This window comes from Chlorocebus sabaeus, chromosome 15, assembly GCF_047675955.1.
Source record: "Chlorocebus sabaeus isolate Y175 chromosome 15, mChlSab1.0.hap1, whole genome shotgun sequence".
Classification (NCBI taxonomy): Eukaryota; Metazoa; Chordata; class Mammalia; order Primates; family Cercopithecidae; genus Chlorocebus; species Chlorocebus sabaeus.
This window is the reverse complement of record NC_132918.1, coordinates 41917369-41939137: the sequence shown is the minus strand read 5'-3', so window position 1 is coordinate 41939137 and position 21769 is coordinate 41917369. Positions and strand designations below refer to the sequence as shown.

At 38.5% G+C, this 21769-nt stretch overlaps 2 protein-coding genes across 7 annotated transcripts in view; one reads left to right on the top strand and one right to left on the bottom strand.

The window, feature by feature from the left end:
• Positions 1 to 21769, top strand: part of HPS3 (HPS3 biogenesis of lysosomal organelles complex 2 subunit 1) — a 44755-nt gene that overhangs the window by 14665 nt on the left and 8321 nt on the right. For 3 of the 4 annotated variants that reach the window (XR_012095569.1, XR_005241878.2, XM_008008755.3), the window contains exons 5-14: positions 1687 to 1879; positions 7702 to 7783; positions 10541 to 10695; positions 12125 to 12233; positions 14340 to 14521; positions 15456 to 15636; positions 16837 to 17070; positions 18962 to 19147; positions 19498 to 19686; positions 20649 to 20756. Coding sequence is in view for 2 of the 4 variants with exons in the window: in XM_008008755.3 (XP_008006946.1) it covers positions 1687 to 1879; positions 7702 to 7783; positions 10541 to 10695; positions 12125 to 12233; positions 14340 to 14521; positions 15456 to 15636; positions 16837 to 17070; positions 18962 to 19147; positions 19498 to 19686; positions 20649 to 20756 (1619 nt within the window). In the remaining 2 variants the exon portion in view is untranslated. The remainder of the gene's footprint in view (positions 1 to 1686; positions 1880 to 7701; positions 7784 to 10540; positions 10696 to 12124; positions 12234 to 14339; positions 14522 to 15455; positions 15637 to 16836; positions 17071 to 18961; positions 19148 to 19497; positions 19687 to 20648; positions 20757 to 21769) is intronic. The other variant, XM_008008759.3, reaches the window with a different exon arrangement.
• The window catches only part of LOC103241503 (ceruloplasmin), a 59072-nt gene continuing 56804 nt past the window's right edge, over positions 19502 to 21769 (bottom strand). For 2 of the 3 annotated variants that reach the window (XR_500450.3, XR_500451.3), the window contains exons 20-21: positions 21120 to 21200; positions 19502 to 19683 (exon numbers count right to left, since the gene is read on the bottom strand). The gene's annotated coding sequence lies outside the window, so the exon portion shown is untranslated. The remainder of the gene's footprint in view (positions 19684 to 21119; positions 21201 to 21769) is intronic. The other variant, XM_008008763.3, reaches the window with a different exon arrangement.

Here is a 21769-nt window from a genome sequence, read left to right as displayed (position 1 = left end):
GAGATTCGTGAGCAGTTCTCTTTGGCCAGAGCACAGATGTGTGAAAAAAAAAGAATAGGGAGAAAAAACCTGGACAGTTGGCTTTCTGCCAAATATGGAGAGTACAGAATTGGACTTCTGCTATTAATTGGTGTCCTTGAAGGGTATCAGTCAGGGTACTTGTTAAACAACTTTGGTTATGAAAAATTACAGCCACATGTAGATAGAAAATAGTGCAGTGAACCCCCATGTACCCATCAAAGAGCTTCAACAGTGTTGCTCCATGCTACATTATTTTGATGCACATCACGGAGTTCATACTATTTCATTCATAAATATTTCAACATATGTCTCTAAAAGGATTCTTTTACTTAAACTCAAAATACTATTTCACATTATAAAAAAATTGTTGCCAGGCGCGGTGGTTCATGCCTGTAATCCCAGCACTTTGGGAGGCTGAGGTGGGTGGATCACAAGGTCAGGAGTTCGAGACCAGCCTGGCCAATATGGTGAAACCCCGTCTCTACTGAAAAAAAAAATAAAAAAATATATATATATATACACACACACACACACACACACATACATACGCACACAAAAATTAGCTGGGCATGGTGGCGGGCACCTCTAGTCCCAGCTACTTGGTAGGCAGGACAATCGCTTGAACCCAGGAGGCGGAGGTTGCAGTTAGGCGAGATCACGCCACCGCACTCCAGTCTGGGTGACAGAGTGAGACTCTGTCTCAAAAAAAAAAAAAAAAAAAAAAAATTTTTGTTGATACCAACAGATATCCAATAAGTGGTCACGTTTCTCTGATTGACTAAAAAACTTCTACAATTCATTTGTTTGAATCCTATTCCAAATAAAGTTCATACATTGCAATTGATTGCTATGTCTTTTAAGGCTCTTTTAATATCTAGGCTTTCCTTCCTCTCTTTTCTTTGCATCTTATTTAACAAGAAATTAGACTCTTTACTATAAAATTTCCCACAATCTGAATTTTGCTAATTGAATCCTTACAGTGTCATTTAACATGTTTCTCTGTCCACTGTATTTCCATGTGAGTTGGTAGATGGAAATGTATGCTGTTTAGTTTGGTAGCCATTGGTCACATACTGCTATTAAGCACTTGAAATATGACTAGTCTGAATTGAGATATGGCATAAGTATAAAATACTAGATTTTGAAGACTTAGTACAAAAATGTATATAATATCTCATTAATTTTTTGTTTATTGCTTCTTGAAATGGTAATATTTTTGATATGTTGGGTTAATACAATATTATTAAAATTTTAGCTGTTTCTTTTTACTTTTTAAAATGTGATTACTGGAAATCTTTAAATTACAGATGTGGCTCACATATTTCTATCAACATTGCTGGTCTATCCTCAGGCTTGTTCAGATTATTTATTATTATTGTTATTATTTTGAAACCCAAGTAGTGTTGAGCTCTGCCAGTGGACTGTCTTTGTGATGTTAACAGCCATTGATGATCATTACTTAGATCTGTTAATTTAGTAGGAGTTGTACAATGTTGATATTCTAATTATATTACTCCTTTTTTATTTCTTGTCAGCATTCTTCTATAAAGAGCAACTTCCCCTTTGCAACTCTTTGGTTACCCGCTGATACAGTTTGCATAGCAAATGATTATTTCCCCCTTTACTGGTTTCATGGTGTTTTATTTTTTTCATTTTTGCATGCAGGTTCTCTTACTTCTGATGGAAAAAATTTGTCTCAGGAAAAAGAGTTGCTGAGTCTCTTTTGCTTTTTCTCCTTACCTCATGTGGGCTATCTCTACATGGTTGTGAAATCTGTTGAATTGATGTCAGTCTACCAGTATCCTGAGAAGTCTCAGCAGGCAGTACTCACGCCACAATTTTTGCACGTCATTACAAGGTACTGTTACAGGGTCACTTGCTGGCCTGTGAGTCACTTATTTGTAAATTTTTGAGGTACTGCCTAAATCTGTAAGAATTTTGTGAACTAGCAGAGAGTACTCTAAATGCATGAGTTACATGTCATTGCAAGTCCGTCTTTTGATGACCCATACCTGCCTTTTGAATGTCAAAGATTTAGACCCTGGTTTTGTCTTTGTTTTCTTTCCTTAGACTGAATGGGGATCCCTGTAAGGAAGTATAAGATTCTTCTTAAAGGAAGACTTTCATAGGGAATTTTAATGAAAAGTCAATGCAGCCAGTCAGAGTGTCTCTTTATGTTTCTTTTTAGATTTCTTAATTTTTTTTTTCTCACTGCTACCATATTTTTCTAGTATAAATTGAGTTATTTCGTAATAGTTTAGAACTGTGAAGGGGCCAGAGAGATGATCTTATTCTCTCCCTGATTGGCACAGATAGGGAAGTAGTTACAGAGAGGTTAGAATTGGTCAAAGTCATGTGCTATGTGGTGGCAGATGTGTTGAGTTGCCTTCCCCTGTTATGCTGGCATGTAAACTGGGTTCACAAGCAGTAGCTTGATTTCATTTCCTTTTAATATCAGCAGCATATGATGGTTTTGGTTCTATTTCCTGTTTTTTGAGCTTAGATTATGTTCAGGGCACTTTGTTGTGTCCTCTGACCAAGCAACTGTGAATAAGATACACCAACCACTTTCTAAAACAACAATAGAAGAGAAAGTTAGAGAGACACACAAGAGTCATAGACACTGGGAGATTTGTGAAAAATGTCTTAAGACCTCATGAAAGTGCCATTGACATTGGGAGGAGGGAAATTACTTCTGGCTAAGTTGTATGGGGAAGTTTTCGATAGCTGATTGTGTTTGAAGTGAAGCATGAAAGCTAGCTAGAATTTTGGTAGATGAAGATGGAAAGAGATGTGCATTATAGATTGAAGGAAGACTATGAACAAAAACTGTATCAAGTTTTTAGGAACATCCAAAAGTTAATTGCACAGGACAGAGATCCCCCCACCACTGAGTGGTAGTATCAAAATCTCTAGCAGGTGCTGGAGATTCCAAACTGCATAGAACCAATCTGGAGATTCTGATATCCACTCTTAGTGGTTGTACTCCCTTCTCCACCTGATTTCTGGCTTAAGGAGAAATGCTGCCCTTGGCAGTGTGTTTCTTAAGTGAACAATGTGGAGGTAGCTAGTCTTTCCAGTGTCCAAAATGTTGGGTAGTGATGTTCTTTAAATATGAAGAAGCTGAAAAGTAGACAGGTGGTGAAAACAGTGCTTGAGAGAGAGCTCAAGGATTTGAAAATTAAACTAAGGACTTTTAAAGTTTTAACCAGAGAAAGTAATATGATCAGAACATTTTAGGAAAATTAATGGTGGCTGTGGTGGAAGATGGATTGAACATAGATAAATAAACTATTGGAATAGTTCAGGCAAAGATATTAAGGGGCGGTATTCAGGCAGGGTAGTGGTAATGAAAGGAGAAGGGAGGATGGATGGGAGAGGCTTCAGTGGGAAAGTTAAAAGACTTGTCTGATGGGATAATGGGGATGTAGGAGGCATGAAAAATCCCACCATGGTTTTGCCTGCTTTTATGAAACAATGGAGGCTGGTGAAATGTGCGGCAAAAGAGATGTTTGGTTTAGACATTTGAGTTTGAGATGCTTATAGATTATCGAGAGAATGCTAAGTAGGCTTTTGGACACATAGAACTGTAGATTAGGGTAAAGAGGAAAGCTTAGAAGTTTTATTACCACCAACAAAACAGTTGATTATTAAAGTAGTGAGAGTGTATATAGAGAGTGAAAAGTTATTAAAGAATTAAACTCTGGTGAAGGTCTTGCTCAGTAAGCAAGAGGAGAAAGATGAAAATTTTTAAGGATGCAGAAGAATCTAGGAAACTATACCATCTCAGACACAATGGAAAAAGAAAGGGAAGAGGAAGGAATAAAAATACTGATTTCTGTCCCATCATATAGATGTAAAAGACTATCCATCTTTTTCCCATCTGATTGCATATACTTGAAGTACACTGAGAATTTAGTGTGTGGACCCACTAAATCTATTGCCCCATCTGTCTTATTTATAAGTTACGTACAAGTTTGGAGTGTAGAGTCTTGAAAGCATTATGTTATGAGTTTGAATGGACTTGTAATTCGTGCATTTTGACTGCCTCCAGATAGGAAAATTCTGAGCTTATTATCAGCACTAAAGGAGACTGACATCATTAACTTGACTGTGAAACCATTAGACATTAGAATAGCAGTTATTTTATGTACATTCAGATTCTTTTTTTTTTTTTCCAAGCCAAACTGTATCCAGCTTCATTAAAGATACTTTCCATAAACAATCATGGTATTTCAGGCAGGACATGGGCAGACAATCGTTAACAGTATACAACAACTTTCAAACTCCCTTCTTCAATGGACTGCCAAAAATCAGAAAGCCACTATAAAACCCAATGAAGTCTTCATCTGATGCTCTGAACAGGGAAAGTTTAGAGTGAGGGTTAACATTTCACATTTAGCATGTTGTTTAACAACTTTTCACAAGCTGACCCTGACTTTCAGGGAGTGAAATGAAAATGGCAGAATTTATCTGAAGATCCACAATCTAGAAATGGAACCACTGCTGTTTTTACAGGTGCCATCTCAGTGGCATCACTGGAAAGTCCAGATTGCCGAACACACTGGTAACCAATGACTAGGGGTTAGTTCTCAACAGATGTCTAGGCTTAAGGGAGTTAAGTCTATGCTGAAAGATGGAAAGGGAGAAGAGGACATAAAAACAAATTTGTTTTTCCATACCACAAGGCTTTTGTGCCAAGATGGCCATGTGTGTCAAAGTCAGGGAATCCCTCCTCCTGGGAGCCAAGAGGAAGTCTCTCAAAACTAGAAGGGAACGGTGTTTTCCCCACATCAATCCAGCTTTGGAGACATTCTGTTACTGACATATGCCCCTTCCCTGCAAAACAACAATGAAGTGTTCTGTGTGCTGACAACATAGCTTTAAAAAAAAAAAAAAAAAGTAAAAATTCTGCATTTTTATAAAACTTGATAAAAAATAGTATTTCAAACTGTACAGTCACCAGAAGTACACAGTTATCAAAAATGCACACACTTCAAATGGCATCTCCAGCACCTTCAGCTGTGCTGCTCTGTTTGGCATCTCTGTTTTCTGCAGGGTTATTCCCCTCCTTGCCAGCATCAGCTTTTCCCTTTTTCCCTTTGGGTACCTTCTCTTCCTTCTTTGCAGGGGCCTTTTTAGGCTTGGGCTCTGGCTTTGGAGGAGCAGGTTTAGCAGACAACCTCGCGGATGTTCTCTGTGGTTCGTCCTTCACCATGGCTTTATCTCCTTTAGCATCCCCTTCAGCCTTTCTCTTGGGCATAGTGGCGACGGCAGCAGGACGTGGGTGCTGGACGCGGGATGCAGCGCGCGCAGACTTTGGTCGATCCAGGGGTCGTTGTTGTCTCTTCTTCACACTGCTCTACATTCAGATTCTTAATAAGAATCTCCACTCCTGTTTTTCAAATCAAATCGGAGTTTCGCTTTTGTTGCCCAGGCTGGAGTGCAATGGTCTCAGCTCACTGCAACCTCTGCCTCCGGGGTGTAAGCGATTCTCCTGCCTCAGCCTCCCAAGTTGCTGTGATTATAGACACCTGCCACCATGCCTGACTAATTTTTTTGTATTTTTAGTAGAAATGGGGTTTCACCATGTTGGCCAAGCTGGTCTCCAGCTCTGACCTCAGATGATCCACCCGCCACGGCCTCCCAGAGTGCTGGGATTACAGATGTGAGCTACTGCGCCTGGCCCATCTTTTTTATTTTACCCAATAGATAAATGTTTCAAAATCGCTTGTCCCGTAAGGTGGTCTTGAAAAGTTTCTTGAAGATTGGTATACGCCTAAAGAAAGCAATAGAGATTTTTTAAGAAGCAAAGAACAAAATAAAATCATGTAAAATGCCAACTTTATAGAAATATGTAAGTAGGAAAGCCCCCCATGAAATCCTGTTCTCCCAGAGTTAAGCATATCAAGACTTCTTTTTTTTTTTTTTGAGAGGGAGTCTCACTCTGTCGCCCAGGCTGGAGTGCAGTGGTATGATCTCAGCTCACTGCAACCTCCATCTCCCTGGTTCAAGCAATTCCCCTGCCTCAGCCTCCTGAGTAGCTGGGATTACAGGCACCTGCCACCATGCCTAGCTAATTTTTTTGTATTTTTAGTAGAGGCAGGGTTTCACCATGTTGGCCAGACTGGTCTCAAACTCCTGACCTCAGGCAATTCACCCACCTCAGCCTCCCAAAGTGCTGGGATTATAGGCGTGAGCCACCGTGCCTGGCCATGTGGTTTTTTTTTTTTTTTTTTGTATTTTTAGTAGAGACAGGGTTTCACTGTGTTAACCAGGGTGGTCTCAATCTCCTGACCTCATGATCCACCTGCCTCGGACTCCCAAAGTGCTGGGATTACAGGGTTGAGCCACCACGCCCAGCCGAAACCCTGCCTTTTTATCTCTACAATCTAAAGGTCATTGGTTTTTGTGGTCATAGCTATTCTCAACTGTCCTTCTGGTCCCACTGCAGGTGCTTTTTTGCTTCCCTCTCTCTCAGTTTACTTCCCAAGGTTGCTAACTGTACTGCAGATTTGTAAATGGTGGTGCTACTGTCCTAGTTATTGTCAGGACTCCAGAGGTCATTTCCTAGAACTTTGCAGAGATAGAGATGGCAGTGGACTGAGGCTGAAGTGGAAGCACCAGCAGATGGAGAGAGACCTGACTACCTCTTAAATTGTGCTAAGTCTCCTAACTGAAAATATCAGAATGCCTTTCTTTTTGAGGAAATTTTTTTAAATTTAATATTACTATTAGGTTTGCTTTAGTCCTTTTTCTTTTATTTTAAAGAATTCATTTTTGCTTCTCCCACTTTATAATTTTTTTGTAAAAAGGGAGGGAGAAGGAAGGAATAAAAATATTAATTTCTGTCCCATCACATAATGGGACAGAAATATACATCATTGTGTAGCAATTTCTAAGTTAATTAACTGTTTTTAATGTCAGTATTGGAGGGTTGACCTAGATGGCAACCAGGCACTTACTGTGGAGTCCCTAGGTCCTTTTTGTATGCAGAAGCAGCCTGAAGTTGTGGAAAGAGGTAGAGGAGTGTGAGGGGTCAGGAGACCTGGGATCTAATTGGCTGTACTCTCCAGAGAGGCGGTGGACCAGTCATGAACCTTTCATGCCCCAATCTTTAAAACAAGCTGCTGGACTAGATAATTCTGAAGATGCCTTTAGATGGTCTCTCATTTTCAATTTGACCATTGGATTTGAGTTTGCATAGTCTATGTTGTCTAGCATAATCCAGGATGAATTTCATCATGAGGTGGGTGAGGAAGAACAACAGTTAAGAAATGGGTTTTAATCTTGGTTTTGATAGACACCCTTCTGTACCTTGGGCAGGTACTGGGGACATCATTTGTCTGTAAAATGAAGATATTGACCCAGTTCCATGGTTCCTAACTAGGGATGCACATCAGAGTCACATATGGAGTTTTGTAGAAATATACACATCTAGATTCAACCCCTAGAGATTGCAATTCACTGGGGGTGTTATGGGGACCAGTTGTATATTTTTAAAAGCCACAGGGATTCTGAGGCATTCCTCTTACTGAGAAGCAGTTTAACTGGGCAATATTTGACAGATACTTGACTGCCACCCCTACCATTGGCGTGTTTGCCTGTGAAACCCTCCCTGGTGCGGGTATGTTGGTTCTTGGCCTCACTTTGCTCAGCAACCTGGTTCTTCCTCCTCAGTAACAACCTGCAGTGTTTCACTGTACGGTGCAGTGCGGCGACAGCTCGTGAGGAGGACCCGTACATGGACACCACCCTGAAGGTAAGAAATGGCTTATGAATACAATGAAACCTTACGATCACAAAGGAGCACATGAATACTCGTAGATTTGCTCTCAGACCTAAGCTAGGCAAGAACGAAAGAGCTTAAGGTTGTCTAATGTATTGAATTAGAACTTTTGGATGTAAAATAGTAAGGATTTTGTGATTCATGGCTTAGTTGACAGTTTTTAAGATTGCTTTGCAAACATTTCACTCTGAATTGATTTAGTGAATAGTTTTTAAAGTTTGGTAAAGAATATAAAAAGTGTGAACTGAGAGCAGTTCACAACTATAGTATACTACAATTTTATTTTTTATTTTTTTATTTTTAACTTTTAATCTTTTCGAGGCAGGGTCTTGCTCTGTCACCCAGGCTAGAGGGCAGTGGCACAATCATAGCTCACTGCAGGCTCTAACTCTTTGACTCAAGTGATCCTGCCACCCCAGCCCCTCAGGTAGCTGGGACTACAGGTGTGCACCACCATGCCCTGCTCATTTCTTTATTATTATTATTATTATTATTATTATTATTACTATTGCAGAGATGGGGTTTTGCTATGTCGCCCAGGCTAGTCTTGAACTTCTGGGCCCAAGTGATCTGCCTGCCTCAGCCTCCCAAAATGGAGGGATTACAGGCATGAGCCACCATGCCTGGAGCAATTGTATTTTATTAAATGGAAATATAGGTGGCAGTTTTACAGAGCTGTTAACAAAACAGTCCAGAAATCAATATACTTAAGAGCACAAAATTGAATACAATGCATTAAAATGATTTGTTTATACTATTATCAGCTATGCCTGTAATTTTGTATTTTATAAGCCTTTGATAACCTTCTATACTTAATCTAAGAGTTAATGGATAGGGTAGATCAGTAATCTCATTTTTAGTGCGAAGTGCTTGGTCTCTAAAAAAATCCTCTTGACCACAAAATAAATGTAGGCATTATTATGTTAAGATTCTGTGTTTTCTGACTTTGAATTTCTGTTCTAGAAATATGCTGATCATGTACATTATATTCACCTATGTTATTTTACTTCTGAAGTATAAGCTATTTGAATTGGCTGTTTGTTAGGAATATACATGCTGCAAGAAGCTCCCAAATCGTGATGCTCTGCATTTCAAAAATTGGTTTATATCTATCTGAAAACTGGAATACCTTTTTCCAGAAAAATAAGCCTTCAATAATGATGGTTGTCTTAACAAACCAGCCCCGACACAGTGCCTAATGTGTCTGAGATACTCTTTCACAGTCACTGTCGCCCAAATTGTGTCATATGATAGTGTTTTATGGAAAGCATGGTCTCTGAGTTCCTAGTGACCCTTTTTAATGGCCTGCCTGTGGTTTTCTGTTGCTGACCAGGCTTACTGCCTGCTCTCAGCCTCTTGGGAAACCAGAACCACAGATTTCCTGTGCCTTTGTCTGTGTAAGATACACACATGGCCTTTTTGAGAGATTATTTTAAAATCAGGATTATTTCCTTTGTAAAAATTGAAAAGTAACAGATAAAAAAAGTAAAACTTCCATTCTTTGTCCTCTTCTTTTCCCTCCTTGCCTTTTCAAACCTCAGAAAGACATAGGCTTATATAGGGGTGATGGTGTGATTTAAAGTACCTTATAGATTGAAGTAGGATCAATGTACATTTGGAAAAAAAATAATTACATGTATTTTCAGAGTCTTATAAAAACAGAGCAAAGGAACAAGGAAGGGACAAAGGGGAGGGATAAGGAGAGGTGGGCATCTGGTGGGGGTATGCTGCCCTTGAGGCCTGTGGAGGTAGGAGGGAGAAGGGATGATCACACCTCACGGTTGCTCCTTTCCTGTGACTCCACCAGTTCTGAAGCCCTAGGTGCCAGTTAAACAAGCACACGTTTAGCCCACCTGCCGACTCAGGCTTTGGAGCTGTGATGTCTGGAAAAAGTTTCCAACCTCAGAGTCTGGTTGAAAGTGCATGTGGTCTGTCTCCTTTTCCTCTGAGATTCTGGCTGCTCAGCACTAGCCAAGCCACCTGAACTATTTTTACATGGAGGTAACAGTGAAGATGACCTCAGAATCAAAACAGCATGCATGGACAAGAAGGCAGGGTCCTGGCAGCATGCCAGAATAGAGCTCTTCCATTAGTTTTCTTATTCATTCTACTTGAATTAATGGTCCTTTACAAGAGCAAAAGGCTAGCTCCTCTAGTTTATCTGACATGTTCCAGCCTGTCAGCCATTCCATGCACTCACTGTTCATACCTAACAGACTAACAGTCAGGGGCCATCGGAACTTACAAGCATTTCTTTCACACACACGTCCACAAAGTAACCATTTTATGTACTCTACATGCAATAGAATGTCCTTTCATAGTGTCTGGTTTTGCCTAAAAATCCCATTTCGGCATACCCCTACCCATCCTGCTAGTAGTAGGAGTTTCCCTGGGTGGCAGGGTACCAGCTTCCTCTCTTGGAGGTATCTGTGGGGCACACACAGTAGTTCCTGCAGCTGTAGGACCCTGTTTCCACATTTATTCAATCAGTAAATAACTGAGTTTGTTGACTGAGTAGCTCTATAGAATGCGCTATTGGTTACATAGGTTTAGATAACCTCCTCTGTTAAGAATAGGCATTTGGGTTGTTTTTTGTTTGTTTCTTTTTTGGTGGTGTGGGTATGGGAGGGTGGCAGCAAAAGAGATTTTATCAAATAAACTGACTGATTTTTGAAGATTGAAGTGCATGTACCTTTATTTCTTCTTAAATTTGTGGTTTTCCTTTACTAGGCTTGCCCACCTGTTAGTATGGATGTCTGTGCTTTAAGAATACAGCTTTTCATAGGCTTGAAAGCCATCTGTCACTTTAAAAACCACATCATACTTTTGACTAAAGCAGACCCTGAGGCCATTCCAGAGAGAAGACAGTCACCCAAGAGGCTTCTGTAAGCATCCCCTTGCCCCAGGCATTCCTGCCAGTTTCTGGAATGAATTGTAACTGGTATATTTTGTGTTTATCTTTTTTTAAATCGTAACTTGGAATGATCAAATGGCTTTTTTATGGTAGTCTTTTTCCAGAGAAAGAAAAGAAGGTTCTAACAATCTCTGTAATACACTTTATAACTGACCTGGGAACTTTTAGGAGAAAATGGATTATAAAATAGTTTCAGTAAAAATCAAAGGTGTTTTAGATTAGTTAAAGGACATGCTTTTCTGTGTAATTAATGGGAAAGACTGAGCCTGTAATACTAATTGAAACTATAGGAGTTTTTACTGTCTTTCTTCTTTGACCCTTTCAGTAGTTACATTTTTATCTAAAATTATTTTCTGATATTACAAAAGAAATTAATAATGTATGTTTTACCTTAAAGCACATTTATGATTTATAGATATGTGATCTATCTGAAAATAAAGTTGTATTTTGATAACATTCATCTCTTGTTATCTGTTAGGTTTCTGCTTTCCCATTTTTTAGAATAGAATGCTTAATTCCATACTAGTTATGCTTCTATTTGATGTTTTCTTACTTAGTGGTAGAGAATGCAATGTAATTTCTCTAAGGAAAATCTAATCAAGAAAGAAATCTCTTCAGGGAGTGAAGCATATAGTGTATGTCATATCAAACATAGGTTATTTTTAACATGGATTTTTACTTTTTCAAATTGTTAGTGGCTATGCTTTGTTGCATCAATAGCAATCAGAGGGGGACTTTGGTAACTGATCACTTTGAGTGTACACAGAGTATGGGGCTTACTGATCCTAAAAGCTTTCTGGCGAGAGGAAAAGCAGTTTGTAGTCTTGCACATTTGATATAACTTTTTAAATGATCTTTTAAAAATTCGAATTCATTTGATAAACAATTTTAAAAGATTACACACTAAAGAAAATGCATCACATAGTGAAAGCAAGAGGTAAGATAGTGCTTTAAGCAAACTTAACAGTTTTGTGTGTCTTCATCATATTCTCAGCAGCCATGATGTTGCTTCTGCTTAGATTTGTGGCTTAGGGCATGCTAGATTCGTGAAAGTCAAATGCAGAAACGGGCCTGGGCATGGGGACTTCCGCAGTCAAGAATCTTTTCCTTTTGATAGGACTTGCCTGTTCTTTGAACTTATTGCTCGTTTGAGAATACTTGTGGAGTGAATTGGAAGCAGTTGGTTTATCATTACATGAAAATTACAGAATATTAAATGCAGTTAGCCTATGTAGTATTGTGAACTAATATTCCATAACAATAGAGTGTACAGTTAATCACTTAAGAAAATAGTAAATGAAAATGATTTTATAGTTATTTTATATCCAATATTTACCATTTGCAACTACCATTTATTAATAATGTCATTTTAAAATTATTGTCCTTTGTTTTGCTTTTAGTTCTAGAAAAGATACCAGTGTTAAGATCAAAATACCTCCTGTAGCTGAGGCTGGGTGGAATTTGTATATTGTGAATACGATCTCACCAGTGCAACTGTACAAAGAGATGGTACTCTTTTCAAATTTCTGATTCTTGTTTGTAGATATTTAGACTGAAATTAATGATCAGAAATTGATTCTAATTATCATACATTCAGGATGCCACAGCCATTCAGCTTCCTGACTCTGTCTGACAGTGGAATGTGTATCTCTCTCTGTGTCCTTATTTTTACAGCTTCTGACATCCAAGGAACCAGTAGAAATTCCCTTCACTAGAATAAGACTGCCTTATTCGTACCCACTCTCCGAAGAAGATCCACTGGCCAATCTAAACATAGTCTTTGACCTTAACTTTGAACCCTAGCAAAGATAGCTAAGAAATGGAGAAAAAAAAAAATCTAGGATTGTATATCCCTGTCCCACTCTTCTTATTTAGAAATGTTAGCAGATTGTCCCAGGGCACTACAGCTACTGCAGCATTGTCCTGGGGGGAGGGACCCAGAGGGAGCATCCTTATTCCTGATGTAAGAGTGACAGCTTCCTACTCCTCCCTGGCAATTATTTTAACTCTTTATTTTGAAACAATTTCAGACTTAAAAAAAAGTTGCAAGAATAAGTATATTGTTCCGAACCCTTTGGGAGACTGAGGCAAGTGGGTTGCTTGAGGCCAGGAGTTCGAGACTAGCCTGGGTAACATATTGAGATCCCATTTGTACAAAAAATTAAAAAATTAGCCAGTTGTGGTGGCACATACTTGTAGTCCTAGCTACTTGGGAAGCTAAGATGGGAAGATCACTTGAGCCCAGGAGTTCAAGGCTACAATGAGCTATGGTCATACCACTGCATTCCAGCTTGGGTGACACAGCAAGACCCTGACTCTTTTGACTCTTTTTCAAAAAAGAATATTCTGTATATTCCCATTCCCCACACAGATTTCTCCACAGTCAACATTTTACCCTATTTGCTTCTCTCTCTCTTTTTTATGCACTCTGTGCTTTCTGTGCACACACGTATACATACACTGTTTTCTGATTCTTTGGGAGGTAAACTGCATACATCAGTCTTTTGCCCTTAAGTACTTCAGCATATATTTTCTAAGAATCAGGATACTCTCTTGCATACCACAATACAGTAGTATGTTTTAATACATTTAACATTGGCACAGTGCTTTATCTGGTTTGTTCATAGTCTAATTCTGTCAGCTGACTCAATGGCTTAATAGCATTCCCCCTCCTCCAGTTCAAGACCCAGTCTAGGATCAGGTAGTGTGTCTCTTTAGCCTCCTTGAATCTCGAATATTTCTATAGCCTTTCATTATATTTTATGACATGGATGTTTTTGAAAAATACAGTTTTCCCCTTTACTTTTTTTTGAGAGTATTCCTTATTTAGGGTTTGCTCTTTTTTTTAATGGTTAGATTCAGATTATGCATTTTCAGCCAGAATATTGCATAGGTGATTTTTGTGTTAAGGGTATCACATCTGGAGGCACATGCTGTTCATCTGCCCCTCTTTGGCGATGTTAATTTTGATCATCAGGTCAAGGTGTTGCCTGATTTGTCCCTGCCAATAATTTAATGCCAGTTATTATGTCAGCTGTGCCCTGTCTTTTCAGTCTTGCTTAATTGAAGGTCTTCATTTAGGTGATTTGACTGCTAGCGTCTGAATATATTGATTGAGTCAGATTAGCTAGTGATAATTTTTACGAGCCCTCTATGAGTTATGGAAATAGATGTAGTAGAGCCTAAACTTACAAATTGAAACTGAAATAGGGGAAGAATACTCAGTCTAAGTTTGAGAAAGAATTAAATCACAATTTTTTTTTAAGCTTAACTATTTCAAATATTAGTACGTTCAATAGTCTTATTGAGATAAAATTGTTGCTAAGTTTACAGTATTATTAGTATTACAATATTATTTGGACCTCTCTAATGATTAGAGCTGTTTAACAAGGTATTATTTATAATCATGTATGTATTAAACTGGCTCATAGATGATGGGAAAAAAGCCCTTCAGCTAAGCCCTTGTCAGAATGGTAAATAACTAGTTTGTTTACTTTTAGGGTTTATATGTCCAAATGTTAACTTTACTAACAAGATGTATAAATTATTTTAAGAATTGAGGAACTTTTGAGAGTCTCTCTTCAGCAACGTTAGTGTTTGTCTTTTTTGTTTTAGATAGACTATAGCAATACCTATAAGACTGTCAAAACCCAGAGCTGCATTCACCTTCTCAGTGAGGCTCATCTGTTAGTGCGAGCTGCCCTGATGGATGCCAGTCAGCTGGAACCTGGAGAGAAGGCAGAGCTTTTGGAAGCATTTAAGGAGAGCTGTGGGCACCTTGGGGACTGTTACAGCAGGTGGGTGACACCTCTTGAAACCTTGTTACAGAAGCCATCTTGAACTTTGGGTACACTTGTTAGCTTTTCCATCTCTGGTAGTTACCTGATAAATGGGGAGGTGGTTCATTTATTCACTTCTTCCACAAGCATTTATTGAGCACAGCTAGGCTTAAACATACAAAAATGAATGTGACCCATTTCCTGCTCTCAAGGAGTCACAGTTTAGAAGATGAGCAGTAAGTCTCAAGTTTGTGATTTTCCCACTGTTTAACTTAGGACTTTGACATTTTTCTCAGGCTTTGAAAATCCTGACATAGCTGTATGACTAGTTTATTGTCTGTAGCTTAAGGGAGAGCTGCCAGTTGAACAGTCTATGATTTTGGTCTTAGTAGTCAGTGCTTTTATGATGTCAGAAAGGGACACTAGTATGAATAGTGTTTTTATTTTTGAGAGTAATGTTTACACATTGTTTTGCATATGATTGTTTTCAGACTTACTTGATCCACATGAATGGTTAAAAATTAATAAAACAGACTTTTCCTCCTATAAACACCATTATTTTAGAGTCTGATCATGAATATTAGAATTAACTTAAATTGTTGTTTTTGTTTCTATTATCAGCAGGCAAAAAGAAACTGCATTAATTAGAAGTTTGTAAAATAAAACTTAGGAGTTTGTTTTAGTTACTAATGGCAGTAGAAAAGTATTTTGGAATTTATATCTTCTGGAAAGCATGATATGTTCTATTATAGAATGTGTTAGATATCCAGGTTTAAAAATCACAAATTTGACTAGGCATGGTGGCTCACACCTGGAATCCCAGCACTTTGGGAGGCTGAGGTGGGATGATCAACTTGAGGTCAGGAGTTTGAGATCAGTCTGGGCAACATAGTGAGAGACCCTGTCTTTAAAAAAATGACAAATTTCAGGTTTTTTATTTCCTTCCCTTTAGGCTTGACTCCCAGCATTCGCATCTCACCTTGCCATACTATAAGATGTCTGGTTTGTCTATGGCTGAAGTTCTGGCCCGCATGGACTGGACGGTAGAGGATGGATTACAGAAATACGAGAGGGGATTAATCTTTTACATTAATCATTCACTTTATGAAAACCTGGATGAAGAATTAAGTGAAGTGATTATACTTTTCTGTTTTATATCTAATATTTTTAACTTTTCATTTTAGTGGTTTATTTTATGTAGTACTATTTAGAAATCAGGTTCCAAATATTTTTCTTCTTTGATGTTCTTTTTCTAAAAAAGTCATGTGCCATTTTCTTCATTAATGAAGATAGAATTATAGCTTGGAAAAGAACTTATGGGTAATCTTCTCATACTTTCTCATTATACAGACAGGGACATGTGGTCTGTTGTAGTCTCAACACCTGCCAGTGACAGCAGCATGTCCTCAGAAGAGCTACACAGAATGCGGCCCTTGCCTTCCGTCTTCTCATCTGTAGTCCTTCCTGCAACCCTAATTATCCCTTACTCCGTGTGTCCAAAACTTCACTTACAAAACTCTGACCTTAGGCCAGTGACCTTAAGACATTATTAGGGATTATTTTTAGGGCTGGGCACGTGGCTAATATCTGCAATTCCAACACTTTGGGAAGTCGAGGTGAGAGGATTACTTGAGGCCAGAAGTTTGAGACCAGCCTAGGCAATAGAGCAAGACCCCATCTCTACAGAAAATTTAAAAATTAGCTGGGCTTGATGGCATACATCAGTATGTAGTTCCAGCTATTCAGGAGGCTGAGGCAGGAGGATCGCTTGAGCCCAGGAGTTTGAGGCTGCAGTGAGCCACAATTACACCACTGCATTCCAGCATGGGCAATACGGGAAAACCCTGTCTTAGAGAGAGAAAAGAAAAGATAACCCCTCATGTATTTCATACATAGTTGGATGCAAATATGCCAAGTTAGAAATTGTGGTATCAAATGTTCTAAGGTTTTGAAATGAAATTTTCTCATACAGTTTACTTAATTGGGTATATTTTGAACTAAATAGTAGTTTTTATGATAGATTTTTATTGTAATTCAATCAAATGTTTATTTTCTTCTTCTGAAGTGTTGAAATTAGAAATGCTGGTCATAACCTGGTACCTATTTTCATTGTTTTTTCTTCATTATAATCAGCAAAGAGATCACTTCAGGTTATCTCAGGCCTCCCTTGTATTAGTATCAGTTTTGTCTTTTTAAAATTAGAACATAATACTATAGTTTTATCTTACTTGAAATGTTTGTGTCTTGGCTTTTTGCACATGTTTTGCTGATTTTGTTGCTTTCTTCTGACTGACTGACCTTTTATTCCTTTTATTCCTTTGTGCTCACCAAAGGAATTAGCAGCAAAAGTGGTTCAGATGTTTTATGTGGCTGAGCCAAAGCAAGTGCCCCATATTCTCTGTAGTCCTTCTATGAAGAATATTAATCCTTTAACTGCCATGAGCTATCTAAGGAAGCTGGATACTTCTGGGTTTTCATCGATCTTAGTGACATTGACCAAGGCAGCAGTGGCTCTGAAAATGGGAGATCTTGACATGCACAGAAATGAAATGAAAAGCCATTCAGAGGTATGGAGCCCTGCCCAGTGCTAACAGAAGGCTGAAATAGGACCTGGTAATCCTGAAGTGTTTAGCTGTCTTCTGGCTTCTTTCTAGCTCATATGTTCTTGGTTGTAATGGAAAACAGACAATTTTAGAAACAAAGTGATCCAAATGGGACTTCGAATCTGGCAAATGTAAAAGAAATAAGACTGATAAGTGACAGCAGTGGATATCCAAAGACTTCAACTTAGTGTCAGGTGTGTTCAGAGCACTGAGCTTGTTACTGAAGAACTGGCTCTGCTCCGAGGGGATGATGTGATCTGGCATCAGGGATATGGTGTGTGCACTGGAAAAGAACAGAGTAATACGTATTTAAGAACAGCAAAGGGGATATTAGCCATGGACTTTAGAAGTCTAGTAGTTGCAGAAATAACCCCCACTTGGTAAAATCACAGATAACTTTATGGAGGATTGGACATTTGAATGTTGTACCAAGAAACACAGGCTTCCCCTTGGAAAAGAAGTCATTTAGGGACACTACCAAAGGTGTTAATCATTTAAGGGAAGAAAATAAGAGGTAGTGTAATTGAACACTTATTATTTACCAGCTCCTTGCATATATTACTTAATTCTTAATAATGCTATAAGGTAGGAGTATTATACAAATGGGGGAATTAAGTATTATACAAATGAGGAAATTAAGACACAGAGAGGTTAAGTAACTCATCAGGATCATACAGCTGTTAAGTGGTAGAACCAGAATTGAACCAGGCAGCCTGACTTCAGAACCTGTGCTCCTGCACTGTTTTCTTGCCAGATTGTGGCCAAAGCCCACGGTATGACTTGGGTTGCTAAAAAAAGGAAGAACATAAGTGCTTTATCGCTGTACAAATGACATGCTTTGTTATGATGAGGAGAGCAAGTCAACATCGGGATGTCTTCTGTTTTGAAGAGTAGAATTCTAGAAAAATGACTTTTCATAATTTTGAAAAAACTTAAGATATATTAGTCATCACTTGGTATTTATGGGAGATTGGTTTCAGAACCTTCTACAGTTACCAAAATCCACAGAAGCTAAAGTTGCTTATATAAAGTGGCATAGTATTTGCATATAACCTATCTACTTTCTCCAATATACTTCAAATCATCTCTATTACTTATAATACCTAATATAATGTCAACTTCTATGTAGTTGTTAATACTAAATTGTTTAGGGAATAATAATTTTAAAATCTGTACATGTTCAGAACAGAGGCAGTTTTACCCCCCTCCATTTTTTTTTTTTTTTTTTTTTTGGGACAGAGCCTCATTCTGTGGCCCAGGCTAGAGTGCAGTGGTGTGATCTCAGCTTACTGCAACCTCCACCTCCTGGGTTCAAGTGATTCTCCTGCCTCAGCCTCCCAAGTAGGTGGGATTACAGGTGTGCACCACCGTGCTTGGCTAATTTTTGTATTTTTAGTAGAGATGGGGTTTTACCATGTTGGCCAGGGTAGTCTCGAACTCCTGATCCCAAGTGATCTGCCCTCCTCGGCCTTCCGAAGTGCTGGGATTACAGGCATGAGCTACTGCGTTCAGCCATCCCGAATATTTTTGATCTGTGGTTGGTTGAATCCATGGATGTGAAACCCACAGATACAGAAAATTGACTGCATTTTCAAATCAAGTAGACCTAAATATAAAGCTCTCTACAAAAAATAGGACACCTTGATGCTTAGTGAAATGTTAGTAACTTCTATAAGACAGTCAGTGGTGTCCTTCTTTGGGTAAGAACTAGCCTTTATAGTCAAAGAAAACATTGTGATTAAATTATTGATGGCTTAACCATGCATTGTAAATGCACTAGCATGTTTAGTATTTCTAAGGTAGACAATCTAAATACAATGTACCTTTTGTTCCTAAATTTCTTTCTTATCTGAAGATGAAGTTGGTATGTGGCTTCATTCTGGAACCTCGGCTATTGATTCAACAGAGAAAGGGACAGATTGTTCCAACTGAGCTTGCACTTCACTTAAAGGAGACTCAGCCTGGATTGCTTGTGGCTTCAGTTCTGGGCTTGCAGAAGAACAACAAAATTGGAATTGAAGAAGCAGATTCCTTTTTTAAGGTTTGTCACTTTGAAAATGTGATTTTTCTGGATGGCCTCATTAAATTGGTGGTGGGGAGGGACAGAATAAGAGAAGTGAGTTTTTCATTTGTTTGCTTATTGAAAAAACAGACATACATAATCAGTTATAAAAGTACTAATTAAAAGATTATATCTGAAGAAACTTTATTTGTACAACCTAGAATCTGTTTCCTTTAAAAAATGTCTAAATTTTCTTTCGCCATGGCACTAATGCTAATGGTAAATTATTAATTGCATGGCCCATGTGATGCTTTGATATTCAGCCCAGCTGTTGCTTTATCAGTGCTATATTTATCTGGAATATAGAGGCTTCTTTTACTGTTTTCAAGGTGCTTTGTGCTAAGGATGAAGATACAACTCCTCAGCTCTTGGTAGACTTTTGGGAAGCTCAGCTAGTGGCATGTCTCCCAGATGTGGTACTTCAGGAACTCTTTTTCAAGCTCACATCCCAGTACATCTGGAGATTGTCTAAGAGGCAGCCTCCTGACACCACACCATTGCGAACGTCGGAGGATCTGGTAAGATAATGGAATAATACCTTAAATTTAACCTATGCATTGCCCATTACAAAAACATACCTTCTTATTTTTTATAATTTATTATAAAATATAACCTAGTTTTCTATTACCGGTATCTTATTTACGCAAGAGTTAAAAATACACTTAAAATTTGTCTATAACTGAAGTGGCCTACATTTTAAATAATTTTGTACTCTAAAGAATGTCCTCCACTTATTAATTTCCCTCACTTACTTGAAGTGGTAGCTCAGTTGCCAAAGCATGGAGAAAGGGACTTCTTCCAGAACATCACATCTGTCCTTCCTCAGCAGAGGATCATTAAATAGAACATAAGAGAGAAGACATCTGCAGACCTCATTGGTGGGAGAGGAACTGCAGAAGGCTGTGGGAGGGAGACTTCCTTAGTGGGCCCCCATTTCCTGTCTGTTTCACATAAAGGAGCTGTTCTGTAGCACTTGAGGCAGCCAGTAATAACTCTTTCTACCCTTCTTGCTACCCTTCTTGCTCCCAGCCCATTTCTCTCACAGCTCATTAGCCATGGCTAATGGAGGGCTAAGTGGAAACGTTACCAGCTTCTTGAATAAGCAGGGCTTCTTGGGAATTGTCTTGAGAATTTATGAAAGATATTTTGCCTTCTAAAGAAAGTAGTATTAATAAAAATTATTTCCAATATTCTTGTTAGGTATAATTGGCTTAAATGCAGTATTGTTCTTTTTGCTAGAAAGTGCGTCTTTGGAGTATTTACATTTTAAAGTATATGGAAATATTTAGTGTAGAAGCAAGCAAGACTGAAATATTTTCCAGGGGAATACATTCTTAAAAACTGTCCTTCCCATTCCCAGGAAAGTGTATACCTAATTCTATGACATGGCAGAGGATTAATGATTGCTTGCTGTTCGTGGAATGGATAAGCAAGCTTTTGTTGTTATATTTTGTTTATGAGAAATTCTTTTATGTTTTAGATAAATGCCTGTAGTCATTATGGCTTAATTTATCCATGGGTTCACATCTTAATATCATCTGATTCATTAGCGGACAAAAATTATACAGAAGATCTTTCAAAATTACAGGTAAGTAAAAATACCTCCTTTTCTTATGAAAATGCATATTACAGTATAGTGTAAGATTAAATTTGCTGAGACCCCAGGTGTCCTGTTAATCTAGAATGTAGAATTTTGAGGGGCAAAGTCCATAGTTAGGCATACTCAGGACACTTGGAGGGAATTCCTGCCTGTGCCTGAAACTGCTGATGGATGGGACACCTGTGCTGAGTGGCTGGTTTCGTTGCAGGTGGATGGACAGACTTCACCAAGTCTCCTGGGTGATTTCCTCATTTTCAGGATGCACTTGAAAACACTTTGTGAAATGAAAGTGTGGCAAATGTTTAGTGGTGTTTTTATTGATGTAGTTTGTTTTTGTTAGTGTTGACTTACACATTTTAGGCCTCTCACCCAAGCCAGGCACTGCTATTTCTCTTATAAGAAACAGGTCAAAGTAGTCAGTTTATCCAGCTCCTGAAAAGGATTTTTCAGAAATGAGGGAGATGATTAGAGAATGTGGATCATCCTTTAATAATTCTAACTGCAGCAGTGTTTTGGCTGGCAGTGAGAATTAAAGTCCATATTTGACTTGGTGGATCAGGCTGGGCCACATGAGCATAAGATTTTATTTAATGTAGTTCAGTGGCCCAAAGACCAATATAATTCCCACATCTGTTTTCTTTGGTCTTCCCAGTGTAGGCGCTAACATACAAAAATTAAGATTTCCTATTAAGAATTCTGAGTTTCAAGTCACTATTGAAAAATTTAGCAGCTCTGTTAACCCAAGGCCCTCATTGCTTCTGACCTGAGGGTTGGGACTGACCTGGAGCCTCTCCTTGGGCAGTGCTCACACTCTCCTCCCGCACAGTTATCATCTTTAGGGTATCCTGACCCAAATGCTGAGTGTCTGTTTTCCTTATCCCAGCTGCCCTTATGCATCTTCATCATTTGGTTGGCCTCTTTAGGCTTTTGAATTTGCAATGCCTCATTTACACTATGGGAACTGATATAAGTGTAGTTGTTACTTAATATCAAATTGGGAA